Here is a 14,210-nt window from a genome sequence, read left to right as displayed (position 1 = left end):
AATTTGATAATGAGAAAGCATGGAGAGATAACCGTACCACAAATTTTTAAAATGTTTTTTTTTTCCCCTAATTTCTTGTTTTTCCAAATTTGTTTCAATAATGTTATTTTCATTTCTTATTTTAATTCTAACTTAGACTAAAATATTCCAGTTCTATATCATTTTTTAAATGTCATTTTATTTAACGATATTTCACTATTTAACGATTAGCGGGTTCCAGTAAAAGTTCATCCAAACTTCTTTACTCCTCACCAAATATTAACAGCAGTGAAGGAGAAACTTTAGTAGCACTGTGCAACAAAATATTCCAGAAGTTGTGTAAATCTGATGTGGATACTTAAAAATTCCAAGGATCTTTTGGAAAAATTTAAAATCACAAAAATTTACCAAACTAACATAAAAACGTACGACTTTTTAACTCTATATACGACATAAAAATGAAATATGATAATAAAAATAAACATGGAACTCGAAAATTTATTTACCTTGTAATTGGTCATTTTCAAAATTATTTTAAATTTGTTATAAACATTAAAATTATTTTGTTAAAAAACATTCTGATTGTAAACACAAGTACTCTGAAGTTGATATTAAAAACATGCTTGAGTTTCTGATTGTCTATATCTATGTGGTTTTTGGACACCAGCTCTTTCAACAATCTGTCGGAATTCCCATGGGTACCAATTGCGCCCCATTATTAGCAGACGTATTTTTGTATTCATATGAAGCAGAATTTATTCAAATTCTTATACATGAGAAGAAAACACTTGTTATGGCCTTCAACTCGACATTTAGATATATCCACGACATATTATCAATTAACAATATATAGTTATTCCCATTCATATGTCGACACGATATATCCCAGTGAGCTTGAAATTAAAGATACCACATAGTCTGATACATCTGATACATACCACGTACATTGTATATGATGAAAGTATTAGGAATTAAGTATTAGGCGTTAATGAGAGAGAATTTACTTTGCTCCTCCGACATACATTTGAGAGTATTAAAAAAAATCAGGAGACGTAGTTATCTATGGGCCTCCGCTGACCCTCCCCAACCCTGTGATGAACGCGTTTCTAATTTCTAAAGGTTTTACAGTAAAACTTGTCTAATCCGGACACGACTGGTTCCATAGAAAATGACCGGATTAGACAACATTCCGGATTAGACAACATTTAAAACAAATGAATTTACTGAAATGGACTTAAAATTAACATCGTATTAAGCAAGATTTCGGATTATACTTCCGGATTGGACAAGTTTTACTTGTATTATATAACACAGTTAAAAAGTAGGGGGTCAGATTTCTATCATAACAAAAATTGTATAAATTAAGAATGTAACATATTTTTGGTGCATTGGTACTATTTGGCGGAGAGAGTTAACAGATGCGAACTCTGAAGATAAAAATAAACATAGATGCTGACCACTAGGGTTTGACCTTTTAACCTGTACCGTTCCAAGAAAAAAAAACTACTCAGTTGCTTTTCAACAACTACCGGCATTCAACTAATACATGCGTGTACAATAATGTCCATATTTAAGATTGTGAATAAAGGGCAATAACTCTTAATAATTCGTTCTGTTGAAAATAGCACAGGCAAACCTGGGGGTATAAAAAAATGAATATAACCCCAATTTTGTCAGTCGAATTAAATTAAAGCGACCCAAAGGCCTGTGGAAAATAGTACTAAACAGTCTTCTCCTAAAAAAAAAAAAAAAAAGAATATTCTGATAAAATACAGTTTGCAGTTTTTACTGTGAGTTGAAAAATATATCTACTCATATACAAAATTTTATACATGCTTTAGAAACATGTTATTTGATTTCAAAAAGAAAGAAAGAAAGAAAGAAAAAACCGGTTCTGTCAGGGGGTCTGGACCCTCCCCCTCCCCTTTCCTGGATTTTTAGAGTTAATTTCTCTACACTGTTTTTCAGTTGTGAGAATAAAGTTCATTGAGATAGATAATACATGAAAAATATTGAATTATTTTAACTTACATTGTAAATAAGCCATTTCCTTGTTGAACATGAACTAGCTCGTATATATAAAACTAATCTATTATAGTGTTAAATTTATGTAATTCCCTCGATATTCAAAATGGTATTTCTATACCATGATACCACAAAAAATGATGTGGACTTCCACTAGGAAACACAGACCCCTCATAAAATGTAAGGAGAATTATGTATATTATGAAAATTGACTTACAAAAAGGATTTAAAGCCTTGGTGGGATACGGGGGGGGGGGGGGGAGCTTCTAGTTTCTGCTAATATAAAAGACAATTTTTTTTTAAAAAATTCAAGTTGCATAAATTTAGAAATTGCGTCGGGGTATTTTAATACATGATCTGCATTTAGGTCATAGCCTTGCATGATAGAAATACCATTTTGAATATCGAGGGAATTACATAAATTTAACACTATAATAGATTAGTTTTATATATACGAGCTAGTTCATGTTCAACAAGGTAATGGCTTATTTACAATGTAAGTTAAAATAATTCAATATTTTTCATGTATTATCTTTCTCAATGAACTTTATTCTCACAACTGAAAAACAGTGTAGAGAAAATACAATTGTAAAATGTGTACAAACAATGTATAACTAACAAAAACAAAACAAAAACAAAAAAAACAAAAACAAACAAACAAACAAACAAACAAACAAAACAAAACAAAACAAACAAACAAACAAACCAAAACAAAAACATATAATATGCCTGAAGAAGGGATAACAGAGTTTAATTAACCAAGAAAGCCAATTCTTTCAGTTATAATATGATCTAACAATTTATAAATTTTGCTAAGCTGATTAAAATTTGTTACATTTAAAAGCATTTCAAATTTCAAAACATTTGGATTCGATTGAAAATATTTTGGTAAATACGAAACTCTTGAGTTCTTTATAGATACAACTTAGTATATCTTATTTTAGGTTTTAAAAGGAGGAAATATGAGATAATTGTTTCTCATTTTGTTTTGAGTTAATTAAAATAACTAAATTAAAATCAACTTTTCGATACACACGTATTTTTCAAATCGATTCTATTTCCTTGTTGAAGAGGTCCATCTATCATAATGATTTTTCAATTTTTCCTTTACGATCCGATTATTATGGACTCTGTAAAATTAACTTAATCGGGTCGTTGCGAGCAAAATGTTGAAAACATCACTTATTTTTTCTAGTCTAGAATTTTGAACATTCCAGAAAGTTTACAATTTCTTAATATATTAGAATTTTATTATTTGCATCATTTACAACCAAAATAGGTCTATAAATATATACACATCCAGTCATCGATTTTTATCTATTTATTTATTTATTTTATCTATTTTTGATTGTTTATATCATCTGTCAATGTTACACGAAATTTAAGATCCGCCACCGTATTTTTGAATGGTACTACATTTTAAACCTGTTGAGTTTTATCAAAAGCTGGTTTACTGTTTGTTTGCATATTTCAGGTTTATCTGCATTACAGATGTCAAAATCCAGCAGAACTATCAAGTGTATTTTCGTCACACTGCTCTGTATAACGGAAATTTATAGCACCACCAGGTACGTGGACCATATAAGCTTCTAAAGGGGTTAATTAATTTAAAGTAGAGGTTTCAGATTAATATTTAATTTAAACTATGTTGATAAGTCCTACTCTTTAAAAAAAGTCTTTTTTATGAATATATAATCTCATGTTGGGTTAAATTAATTCACACGTGGTACATGTTTGTACATACTGTATAACTATCATGTACACGTGTGAAGCATGCAGATATATATAATTATAGCACATGTACATGTGTATATACATTGTACGTATGCATGTAAACACATGTACATTATACTTATTCATCCCTTCAAACATAGATGTTTGCGAGAATTTTCGAAAGGTGAAACATTTTTCTCAGGGGGAAAATGAATTTAAGGAATTCTGCATGAAAAACTGACACAAAATCCCAGACGTGCTTAGATCAGTCTTATTTCGACGGATTGGAGAGGGGGTGAATCTTTATGTTTTGGACTCCATGCACCTTAAATCCACCACTAAATCAATCTCTAGACAGCAAATATCTATTGAGCATTGCTTTAATTAAGGAACCTTTGCTGTTATATTTTAATGTCCATGTACAACTAGATAGCTCTGTTACCACCGTTGTTCCTGGGCCTGTTCGTTTTATTTACGTATTAATACATTCAATGGCATTCTTTTCTTTCCCACTACGGGGCTTTGAATTCTCCAGTGGTTATAGGACATCAAGAGATTGAGACCCCCCTTTTTCCCACTGGAATCCTGTGAGTGTTCGCCAAGTTGTTATATGCTTATAATATTGTTTCCCGTACCTAAACTGAAAATTCTCTGCTTGATGCGGAATTCTGACCATATAGAATTTACATCCACGTCATTAATGGATCATGAATTTCCACTTGGAGGCGCCGGGATTGGGGGGGGGGGGGGGTAAATAAATTGAAGAAGCGTAAAATAGGGCCTATATTCATTGGTTTATGCAGATTGCTCGAATCGGATTTTTTTTCATGCTACATCTCCATTAAAAATGGGCCTTTGATCCGTTCACTAGATTGCTGTGTAATCCATCTCAGCTGTTAATCAACTTTATATAAAAATTTTAACCTAATTACACGAAGAATTCAACAGAAATTGTTAAAAATTGATATATCTTTTATTCTAATTTTTCTGAAAATGCAATACATGTACTTTGAAGCATAAAAAAAAAAAAAAAGAATATTAGAAAAATTTACAGGGACACAAGCATGCATGATGAGCCCCCCCCCCCCCCCAAGTCCCCAGAGCATGTTGTATCCCTCACAACCAATAATACGCATCAAGTTAAATTATCATATAACTTAAAAGTTAAAATTATTATAGTAAATTGAAACCAGAAGGAGGGCTATTTTTCCTTTTAAATATACAGATGTGTAGGTGACAGTGGAGGTCAGGAATTCATAAATAAGTAGGGGTCAGTAATTCATAAAATCTCTAAACAAGTTCTGCTCCCCCCCCCCCTCCCCCCCCCACCACCACCACCATCACCTCGCATTAAAAACAGTATTTTCAAAAGTGGAGTTGTGACCCATCTCCACATAGGCTGCTCTCTATAGCTGTTATTTATTGCGTTTTCACGCAGTATTAAAGCGACAGTACGGCTGCAAAATGTGTGCTATTTCATCCAAATTTACCCAATATGTCATTAAGAAATAAGGTATAAAGTTGATGTAAGCAGATTGAGAAACAGAAATATTCTCTACTCAAACAAAATTAGCGTAATTAGAATCTGCCGGAAAATCAAGGGTCGTACGAACTGGAGCAATCTTAGATCTGTTTATTTGTACCACGTGAATTCTAAAACGGCACGTGCCTACACTGTAGAGTTTACAGTTATAATGAATATTAGGTGAAAGTAATTTTCAAAAACACAAATTATCGTAACTTTCTGATAAAATAATCTAAAATAATAATCGTAAAGATTTTAGTCTGCATTCAGTCGAATTTAACAGAATTAAAAGTACAAATGTTTACGTTTTGTGTATTGGGGTCCGAGAAAGGGAAAACCAACTAATCATACGTTATCGCGGCAAATGTCAAACAAAATATTTTTCTGCACAGTTAAAAAAAATTAGCATTTCAAATTGCAACAATGTTTATAAGTCAAAGATGTATTTTTAATGTTGAGTTTACACTATTTTTTTTCTTTGAAAGCGACGGAAAAATGAGAAATGATAACAAGTATCAACAAACCTGTCGAATAGAACCTTCGAGAGCCCTGCGTGAGTGTCGCCGAGTTCCCGTTTCTTCCTTATCCAGCGATTTTATTAATCCCCAAACTAAATTTTAGTCATGAAAGTTGCTTTTTCAAGTTCTATTTTCAGTTTCTTTTTCTTTTTGGTCGACTTGGTCAATGTAGCAGGCCTACCGGGATTACCTCTCTAACCATGCTGTTTTGTTTATGAAAACTACGCATGCGTGCATAGCATGGAATGTGGAACCCCGAACACGTTGCGATGTATATATTTACGTCCCATAAATAACTATTAATTTTAGTGAAATAATCCAAATTATTTAATTGTAAAAGTTGTAATTTTCTGAAAGTTTATACATTTATGAGTAGTAAAAAAATTCCAAATCTTGTCGGAAAATTTTATCTAGTCAGTTTTTTGATGAGATGCGCCGTACTGTCACTTTAAAGTCCTTTCATAAATCAATGAAATTTGTTCTATTACGGATAAGTTAGGTTTTCATTTTGGGATTTAAAACTACTGTGCAGCGAACATATCCGGTTTTGTGTTTGGCAATAAACAAAAGACACCTCCTCAGTGGGTTAATTCAAGGATATGCCAAGCACTGGTCATTGATAAAGAGGTAATGTTTTAAAATATTGATTAATTAATTTTTTTGCATGTTTTAAATGCATGTGTAAAGGTATTCACAATGACCTTTCACCCTGACCTCGTAGCCCCGCACCCGTGCTGGCACTCTTCCCACATCAGTCAAGTCCTACCTGTCAAGTTGTCAATCTACTCACCACGTTACCTGTTATTCTAATATTTGTTGTACGTACCCGTGTTTCATCCATGATGTAAACCTGGGTGTTTCGTCATCACTTTATTCTAAGGTAGGCGACACTTTACTGCTTTAGTCAGTTCATAGTAAAATCCCCTATTTTACTACATTGGCGTTGCCTGTATTGGCTGTAATTCGGTGCGGGGATATATTGTATGTTTTATTAGCAAACATCCACGTGTGAATCCTGTGAATTGTCACTCGTGAATAAAAACACGGGTTGAAATATTTTCTAATATTTCGCGTTTGGTCAACTTGGAATTTCAGGAAACCATTGTTAACAGGCGTTATATATATTTAAAGTTAGTTACAAAGTTCCAACAATTTGACTAATTTGCCATGTTATTTTTTTACCGGTGAGTCGTATTTACCTTATATTGAACACGTGGTGATATCAGGTCATAGTTTGGTAGTTGAGACGTCATCGCTTAGCAGTTGTGAGATTAAAAACATTGGAACATGGATTTTAGCAACATATTTGGGAAGAAATTGGCAGTTTTCGTCTCTGACAAGATAATTTTGTTACTATCTCAATCTTATTACAGGTCAGAAATTATATTTTACTTATTTTGATATCCATTCACACTGTGACAGCATATCACTTTCATATCCTTTCACACTGTGGGAGAATATCACTTTTATTCAATGAATAAATCACAGTACAGTTAAACTTTGATATCTCGACATCGGATATGTCGACAAGCTGGGATATGTCGACGTCTGTCCTTGGTCCAGGCAGTATTTACTATATATATGATTTGCAAAAACTCTGATGTGTCGACCTTGATAATGTCGACTAGTCACTACTCGGCTTATCTCGATGTATATTCACAGTCCTAAGAGTAATATTTACCTGGTACATGTATATGTCGCATCGGAGCAATTTTCTGCTCTACTAAACCTAACTATTTGTCAGATGGTCAGTGTATCTCGACATCGTAAGAAATTCACACCTTTGACTGCACACTGCTAAATTAATTCTATAGACTGTGTTTGTTGAATCCCAAGCCCCCCTCTGTCGTCTTTGAGACGTTAATTGCTTAACGTTCAGCTTGAATAATATCATTGATAAATATACACGATTCTACGTTATGTACAGGCGTTTATTTATATCGAAACCTAACATAACTTTTAAAATTTGAAGAAGGTATTTGAATTACAAAGAATATCAAACACATTGAATGTAATTCAAACACAGGAATCGAACGATGTTTTAGTGATATTTTGTTGTAAAAATGCATTCAACAGGAAACAATCCAATTAACGACACGATTGACCGAATCAGCCGTAATTCATGCATCTGTAACATCACTACATTAGTTCAAATACACAAATCTGTTAAAACTTTGTTTTTAACAAAGGATTATGAGCTTTGAGTTTCTTCCTGAAATGAAGTAAGAAAAAAAAATAATTATATGCATTTTTTCCCGTATCTTTGATGTCGACTTTATAGGTTCAAAGTTTTTATTTCATTTCGTATCCTGTTCAGACAAAAGCAAGTTACGCGCGGAATGCTGGATGGAAATCGTTGTAAATTTAGACAGATTTTGAAGAGAGAAAGAACACATTTTATAAATAAGTTTTAAAAAAAAAATAACTCCATAGATTTTGTAATAATAGATATAATAGAGGGATTGCTGAAATAAGATGAAATACTGTCCATTGAAGTCATGTACGTAATAAACTTGTCTGTTTTGCTATGCAGTGACATCTTAGATGTCGAGTCTCAACTCTGATACCTCGGATATCTCGACATTTTCTGATAGTCCCGTCGATGTCGAGATAACGAAGTTACCTGTATTTCACTTTTGAAAACGTGATAAATTCTGAAATTTCGTTTTTTTTTCTCTTGGCGCGAATTTTTTATTATTAATAAAGATAGAATGAATGAATGAAAGTCATTTTTTTTAATTTTTATCCATATACACTAGCAGTAATACCTCACACAGGTTTACAAAAAACTTTTGTGATTGTACATGTCGTCACCTTAGTGTATCAGTCCGTAACACACGACCACAGATTTGGTGCCCTAAAATGAAAATAGATCACGCGGGTATGTTAAGGAAGCATATAAGTCAATTCTCTGGAAATTTAGACTTTTTAAAGAAAATTAAGTTTGATAATTTACCAAAACCGCTGATAAATGTAAACTATTATTATCTATTGCATAAAGATAAAAAAGTGTCTAATGCAAAGACGTGCACCACCACCACGGCATCACGTGACTTCTATTTATAGCGAAATTTTCCTTAGTAAAAAAGCTAACAGAACAACAATACCCCGAAGTGTAATAATTTCTTTGAGTAAATAATATAGTTGGAAAACATCTATTTTGCCTAAAAAGTGCTGCTAGAATCCCACTGTCCCGTCAGTCAAATAATGATTCCACACATTCGCACGAAACCTTACCCGATGTTTTGAATTTTATACATATAAACCGAGATTTTTCGTAAAACCATGCTTAACTCGGGATTCTAGCAGCACTTTCCAAGTATTTTAGGAGGGAAACTTTCCATCTGCACAAATCTTATGTTTTGAAATATACAGCTTATTGTTGTTCTGCTGCATTATTTTTGTCACAAATGACAGAGGAAAGGCCGACCGGGATACGTATATAGCTGACTGTCTTCGCAGAGAATACAATCGATGAAAATAAATTAGCATACCTGTTTAAGTAACTGAACTCCATATGAATTTCACAAAATATTCAGAATGTTTGCCTTTAAACTCCATTTTACGTATCTTTGTACATGCCGTCTTAGCCAAATTCTCTTTACACGACATGATCAATTCCCAAGTTACTCTAAGTACACATATGACGTCATCGGTGGTAGATTTTAATCAAAATGACAGATACAGCATAACAAAATAAAAACATTTTATTTTTGTTAATGTTTACACGTTTCTATTCATTTTCTAGAGTTAAATTACATCTCTAAATACGAATATTACGAAAACTTGTATTCTAAAATTGACGTCATGTCGCCTACTATGACGTCATAATGTAGCACTGATTAAGTCAAGGTAGAATATTTTGTATGCTTCCTTATTACCCCTGCGCAGGAGCTACATTACTAGGGTTTACACCAGCGGATCCAGAATGAAGTGCTCAAAAAGATAATTTCCTGGGGGTGGGGTGGGGTGCGATGGGGATAATCTCAGCGAGATTCGTCGAGACTAAAATTTTTGTACTGACGTCTCTTCCGAATCTCAGACAGTGCCACACAACGTAATTCGGGAAATCTTTCCCGAACTTCGATCGTCTCGACGAATCTCGCTGAGATGGGGGAGGGGGGTAGTCGTTGAGGTCTGGGGTCGACACAGGTCCTGTCTTATCATGCTTTCTTTCATAAAAATGACTATAATTCTTATCTACTTATCCAAATTTACATTTATTCTTATGTAATTTTATGATATAAATTTTTATAAAGCTGAAAATCCTATGATGGTTCTGAACCGCCCCTTTCCTTTTTATGTTGGATCCATGATATCCGTCTAGGGCTGCTCTTATACAAATTTACTTTTCAAAAATATTTACAGTGAGAACCATTCTAAATCATGATTTAATATGCATATACAGTGGCTTAGTTCTCGTAATATTAGCACATTAAGAATTTGACCGTGTAAATGATGCAATATAATGTTTATCATTTATTTTGCAGCTGAACATCATGTCGGATCGACCCACTATCGACCTTCCCATAGTGGACATGTCAAAAGCCAAGACGGACCGAGCTGCTCTAGCTAAAATTGTAGTGGACGCCCTAGAAAACATTGGCTTTCTTTTCATAGACAACGTAGAAGGGCTGGACTTTGATCGATTGTTCCAAGCCTGTAAGTGGTTTTTCTCACTACCAGAGGAGAAAAAGAAGAAATTGTGCCGGAAAAATTGGGTCCCCGAGAATAAGAATATTTACCGCGGATACTTTCCCGTCGTGGAGGGAGAGCCGAGTCGAAAGGAGGGGTTTGAATTTGGTCGGGCTGTAGATCCAAATGATGTTCAGGTAAATATGCGATAAAAAAAAAGTTAAGCAAAATAATAATCATAGCCCAATTTTAATTTTCTTGACCTCTGTTGAAGAGAATGGTACATTTTTTGTCTATTTATGTTTTCAGTTAATTTATTATTCATTTTTCTTTCATTCATTTAATTCTGTTAATAATTCAGTTCCCTGATCATACAATCCATATTGTTGCTAGTATACTGCTCAACGTACATGTACGTTGTTTCATAAATACTTGATAAAATCTGTAGGTCAAGAAGGTAAATGTTGAATTTTACATGTGGCAATGTCAAGCAAGCCACTACAAATTTCGGCAATGGAACACTTAATCTATATTTTAAATTTATTGCTATATTAATTAAATTAAATCATACATAAAAGGAACAGTATGGCAAAGTAAATGTTACACGAGAGAGAGAGAGAGATAATACATGTATAGTCACCTTTCTTATTTTCGTCTTTATCAGGTGAGTCCAGACAACTGGTATTATGAGAGCTGTCCATGGCCGGAGGAAGACGGAACATTTCCTTTTAAAGAATACATGACCTCTATGTACGAGGTCATGCATGAACTAGCCATGGAGATTTTACGCTTGACTGCAATTGGTCTAAATTTACCAATAGACGCATTTACGTATCTGTTTGCAGACAAACCGTGTACCACGTACAGAATTTTGCATTATCCTCCATGGAACGGGCCGCCCCCTAGCAACGCTCGGATCGAGGACGGTAAAATCCTGACAACGCCAGATCATTCCGACTCGAATTTCCTCACTCTTTTGGCAACATTCAATTACAAAGGTCTCGAAATAGTGAACTCTGAGGGAAACTGGGTCGCGGTAGAACCGAGACCAAAAAGCCTCGTTATGAACATCGGTGACCTTTTTGACCGAATGACCGGAGGAAACAAATTTCGTGCCACGCGTCATCGTGTCCTTGACATCGGGGTCGATCGATATTCCGTACCGTTCTTTCTGGAGCCTTCGTACTTCAGTGATGTCGGGGTTAACCTCATAAAGAAGTACACTGGAGAAGAAACGCACGAACCTGAGAAATATGGCTGCTACATGATTCGAGTCGCCAAATACGAGCGAAAATACTTCGAATACAAGGTACTTCCGGACTTCGAAAAAGTCGGCGAGCGACTCGGCTTGGTGGATCCAGTTGCTTCCTAAATTGAAAACGGAACTTTTACAACCACTTCAAATCCGCCGATGAAAAAAAAGTACACATGATAAAGAATTGTTAGATTTATACATCATTCATTTGTTTTTGTTAAAATGTCACAGTTGCGTGCTTAAGAATTCGTTACAAAAGAAATTCCTAGAATTTAACTTGTATTCTAAGTAACGAAGGAAAGTATTTATTTAGCAATGGTTTATTCATGGGGAAGCTGAAAACTTTCTGTGTAAAAACGGATGTTCAGTCTTTTCTTTAATTGTTTGTTATATAAACACGTTAAGTATGCTGTACATAGTTAGTTATTTCAAATTTTACCACATGCTTTACTGTAGAGGACCACTTGCTAATTTACTTCGTTAATTTTAATAAAGGATGGGGCAAAACCACCGACTGTTGCATTATGTTTCCAGGTGACGTATACAGTCACTTTGGCAGATCTTAATTATATACAGCTGTACATGTATGCTTCGAAATTTAGTGCCCAAATTATATTTCTACCGAATATGATGAAATATGAAGATAACGAACAGTAATCAACCTCAAAAGTCCATTTGAACATTACAAATTAGGAGCAGAACAAACACGCTCTAAAAACAGAGGTGGGATCAGGTGCCATGGAGGAGTAAGGGTCCCCTGTCGACCAGTCACACCCGCCATGTGCCCATTGTCATGATCGGGCAAATAGAAAAAAAATCCATAGACAATTCAGTATGAAAATAATGGCCTAAAAATTTACATGAAAAACGTCAGTCAACATTGAAATTAATGATAGATTTTATTTGCTAACAAGGTCATTATATTCGACCATAGAATTCGCGAAATGTTGACTCTAAGTGAGACTGTTGATATTCTTGTTTCATCAACTTATTTGTCAACAACTTGCCTCTTTTTAGAAATTGTTCTTACGTAGAGCATGGTCTTGCATATCGAAACAAATGGGAGACATAAACTCCATATGCAGGTGATAATGGTAAATTGCTACACATATTAGTTTTCCCAAAAAGCTTGTCTGACGAGAGCTTTATTATTATGCGAAGAAAAAAAAAGTTGAATCTAGCGTAATCAACATATCTCTGAGTGCAGGAATGAATTATTTTTCTAAGAAACAAGAAAGGCATCAACATAAAATAAAAATCGCTGACATGAATTTATTCTATATATTTTATTTTACTTAAAAAAATTTTCTATGGCCGTAGGAACCGAGGAGCGGGGAGTCGGGTCCCCCCCCCCATCCCCCATGAATTTTGCCGAAATATAATATATACTAAAGAAATCGTAGCTACTTTATGCTTGTGTCCCCTAAGTCATGTAAATAATGTCTGAAAACCTTTTTTTTGCCTGATAAGGAATTTTCTTGATAATGTCCACCCTAAACAGAAATATTTTGCTTGTGCATCTTCTCCCCATGAAATTTCTTCTTACGAGCCTGTTCCTAGATACATAGATATAACCACTGATTTTGAAAGAAAAAGTTACAAAACATAAAAACTAAACATCAATTAGTGAACAGTTTGGATAATTATGAATTTTCATTAAATAAACTTGTTACAAATGAACTAAATGTTCGTCATCTATCTTTCAGTTGGGTATTTTTTAAACTATATATGAATAAATCAAACCTCTGCAAGTTATGAATATGTGTTGACTTTATAAAAAATCTAAAGCCAGAGAGACTTAGTATGCATTGAAAATAAACATCCATTAGTTAATCAGACAGTAAGGATACTCGACAAGTGTTGAACTCAGACCAGCTTCATTCCTGCTGTTTTGCTACGAATGATGCATTCGAGAATGGCTAAGCGTTATGTAACCTGTAATGTATAATGTGATCATAATGACATCAGACCCCAAGACTATAAACTGATAACAGACTTAAGTCAAAATTTCAAACCAATATAACTTTTGAAATAATTTTGATAATGAAACAAAAATTTCATCATATGTTTAAATTTAAATGTTATATTAAACTGCAATTTTTTTTTAAGCAAATACGTTAAATAAAACTCAGGATATTAAAAATCAAAATTTTGACTTAAGTATGTTCTCAGTTTATGGTCTTGGGGCTAGGTCCAGCGCTTTGGCTTAAAATTGTATGAACAACTTGATCAATTTCAAGCCTTGGCTAAATACGCCAAGACGTCAGACAATAAATAAGGGAAGTTAACAATAGAAAAGTTGATTGATCGATTATTGTTGTTTTACGCCGATTCGGCAATATTTCAGCCATATTTCGGCGGTATGAATTTAAATACTGTATGAACGGTTTTGTAAGTTTTTGGGTTTCTCTGGCGGCCCCCATCGAGCCTACTCTTTTTCGAAAACCAGAGAAACGATCTTTAGCGTGCCAAGGGGGTTGTAATCCTTGACACGGGGCATCGTTTTACGTCCCATCCGACGGACTTGATAGAAAAGTTGAAATCACGTTTATCATAAAGT

The 14,210-nt window shown here is 34.0% G+C and overlaps 1 protein-coding gene across 3 annotated transcripts; it reads left to right on the top strand.

The window, feature by feature from the left end:
* Positions 1–3,495: 3,495 nt before the first annotated feature.
* On the top strand, positions 3,496–12,013 carry LOC133203210 (uncharacterized). Of its 3 annotated transcripts, none has more exons than XM_061339041.1 (3): positions 3,496–3,572; positions 10,251–10,592; positions 11,060–12,013. In XM_061339041.1, exons 2-3 carry the CDS (start codon positions 10,260–10,262, stop codon positions 11,765–11,767), a joined length of 1,041 nt encoding a protein of 346 aa, XP_061195025.1. In that variant the 5' UTR covers positions 3,496–3,572; positions 10,251–10,259; the 3' UTR covers positions 11,768–12,013. The 3 variants fall into 3 exon arrangements, with proteins under 3 accessions (XP_061195025.1, XP_061195026.1, XP_061195024.1); XM_061339042.1 differs by lacking the exon at positions 3,496–3,572 and adding an exon at positions 6,311–6,387; XM_061339040.1 differs by lacking the exon at positions 3,496–3,572 and adding an exon at positions 6,620–6,640.
* The last annotated feature ends 2,197 nt before the right edge of the window (positions 12,014–14,210 follow it).

The sequence above is a fragment of the Saccostrea echinata genome, unplaced genomic scaffold (assembly GCF_033153115.1).
Source record: "Saccostrea echinata isolate AGI-Se365-2 ecotype Australia unplaced genomic scaffold, CSIRO_AGI_Sech_v1 ptg000048l, whole genome shotgun sequence".
Taxonomy (NCBI): Eukaryota; Metazoa; Mollusca; class Bivalvia; order Ostreida; family Ostreidae; genus Saccostrea; species Saccostrea echinata.
Note: the sequence above shows the minus strand (reverse complement) of the source record. Positions and strands in the feature narration are given on the sequence as shown.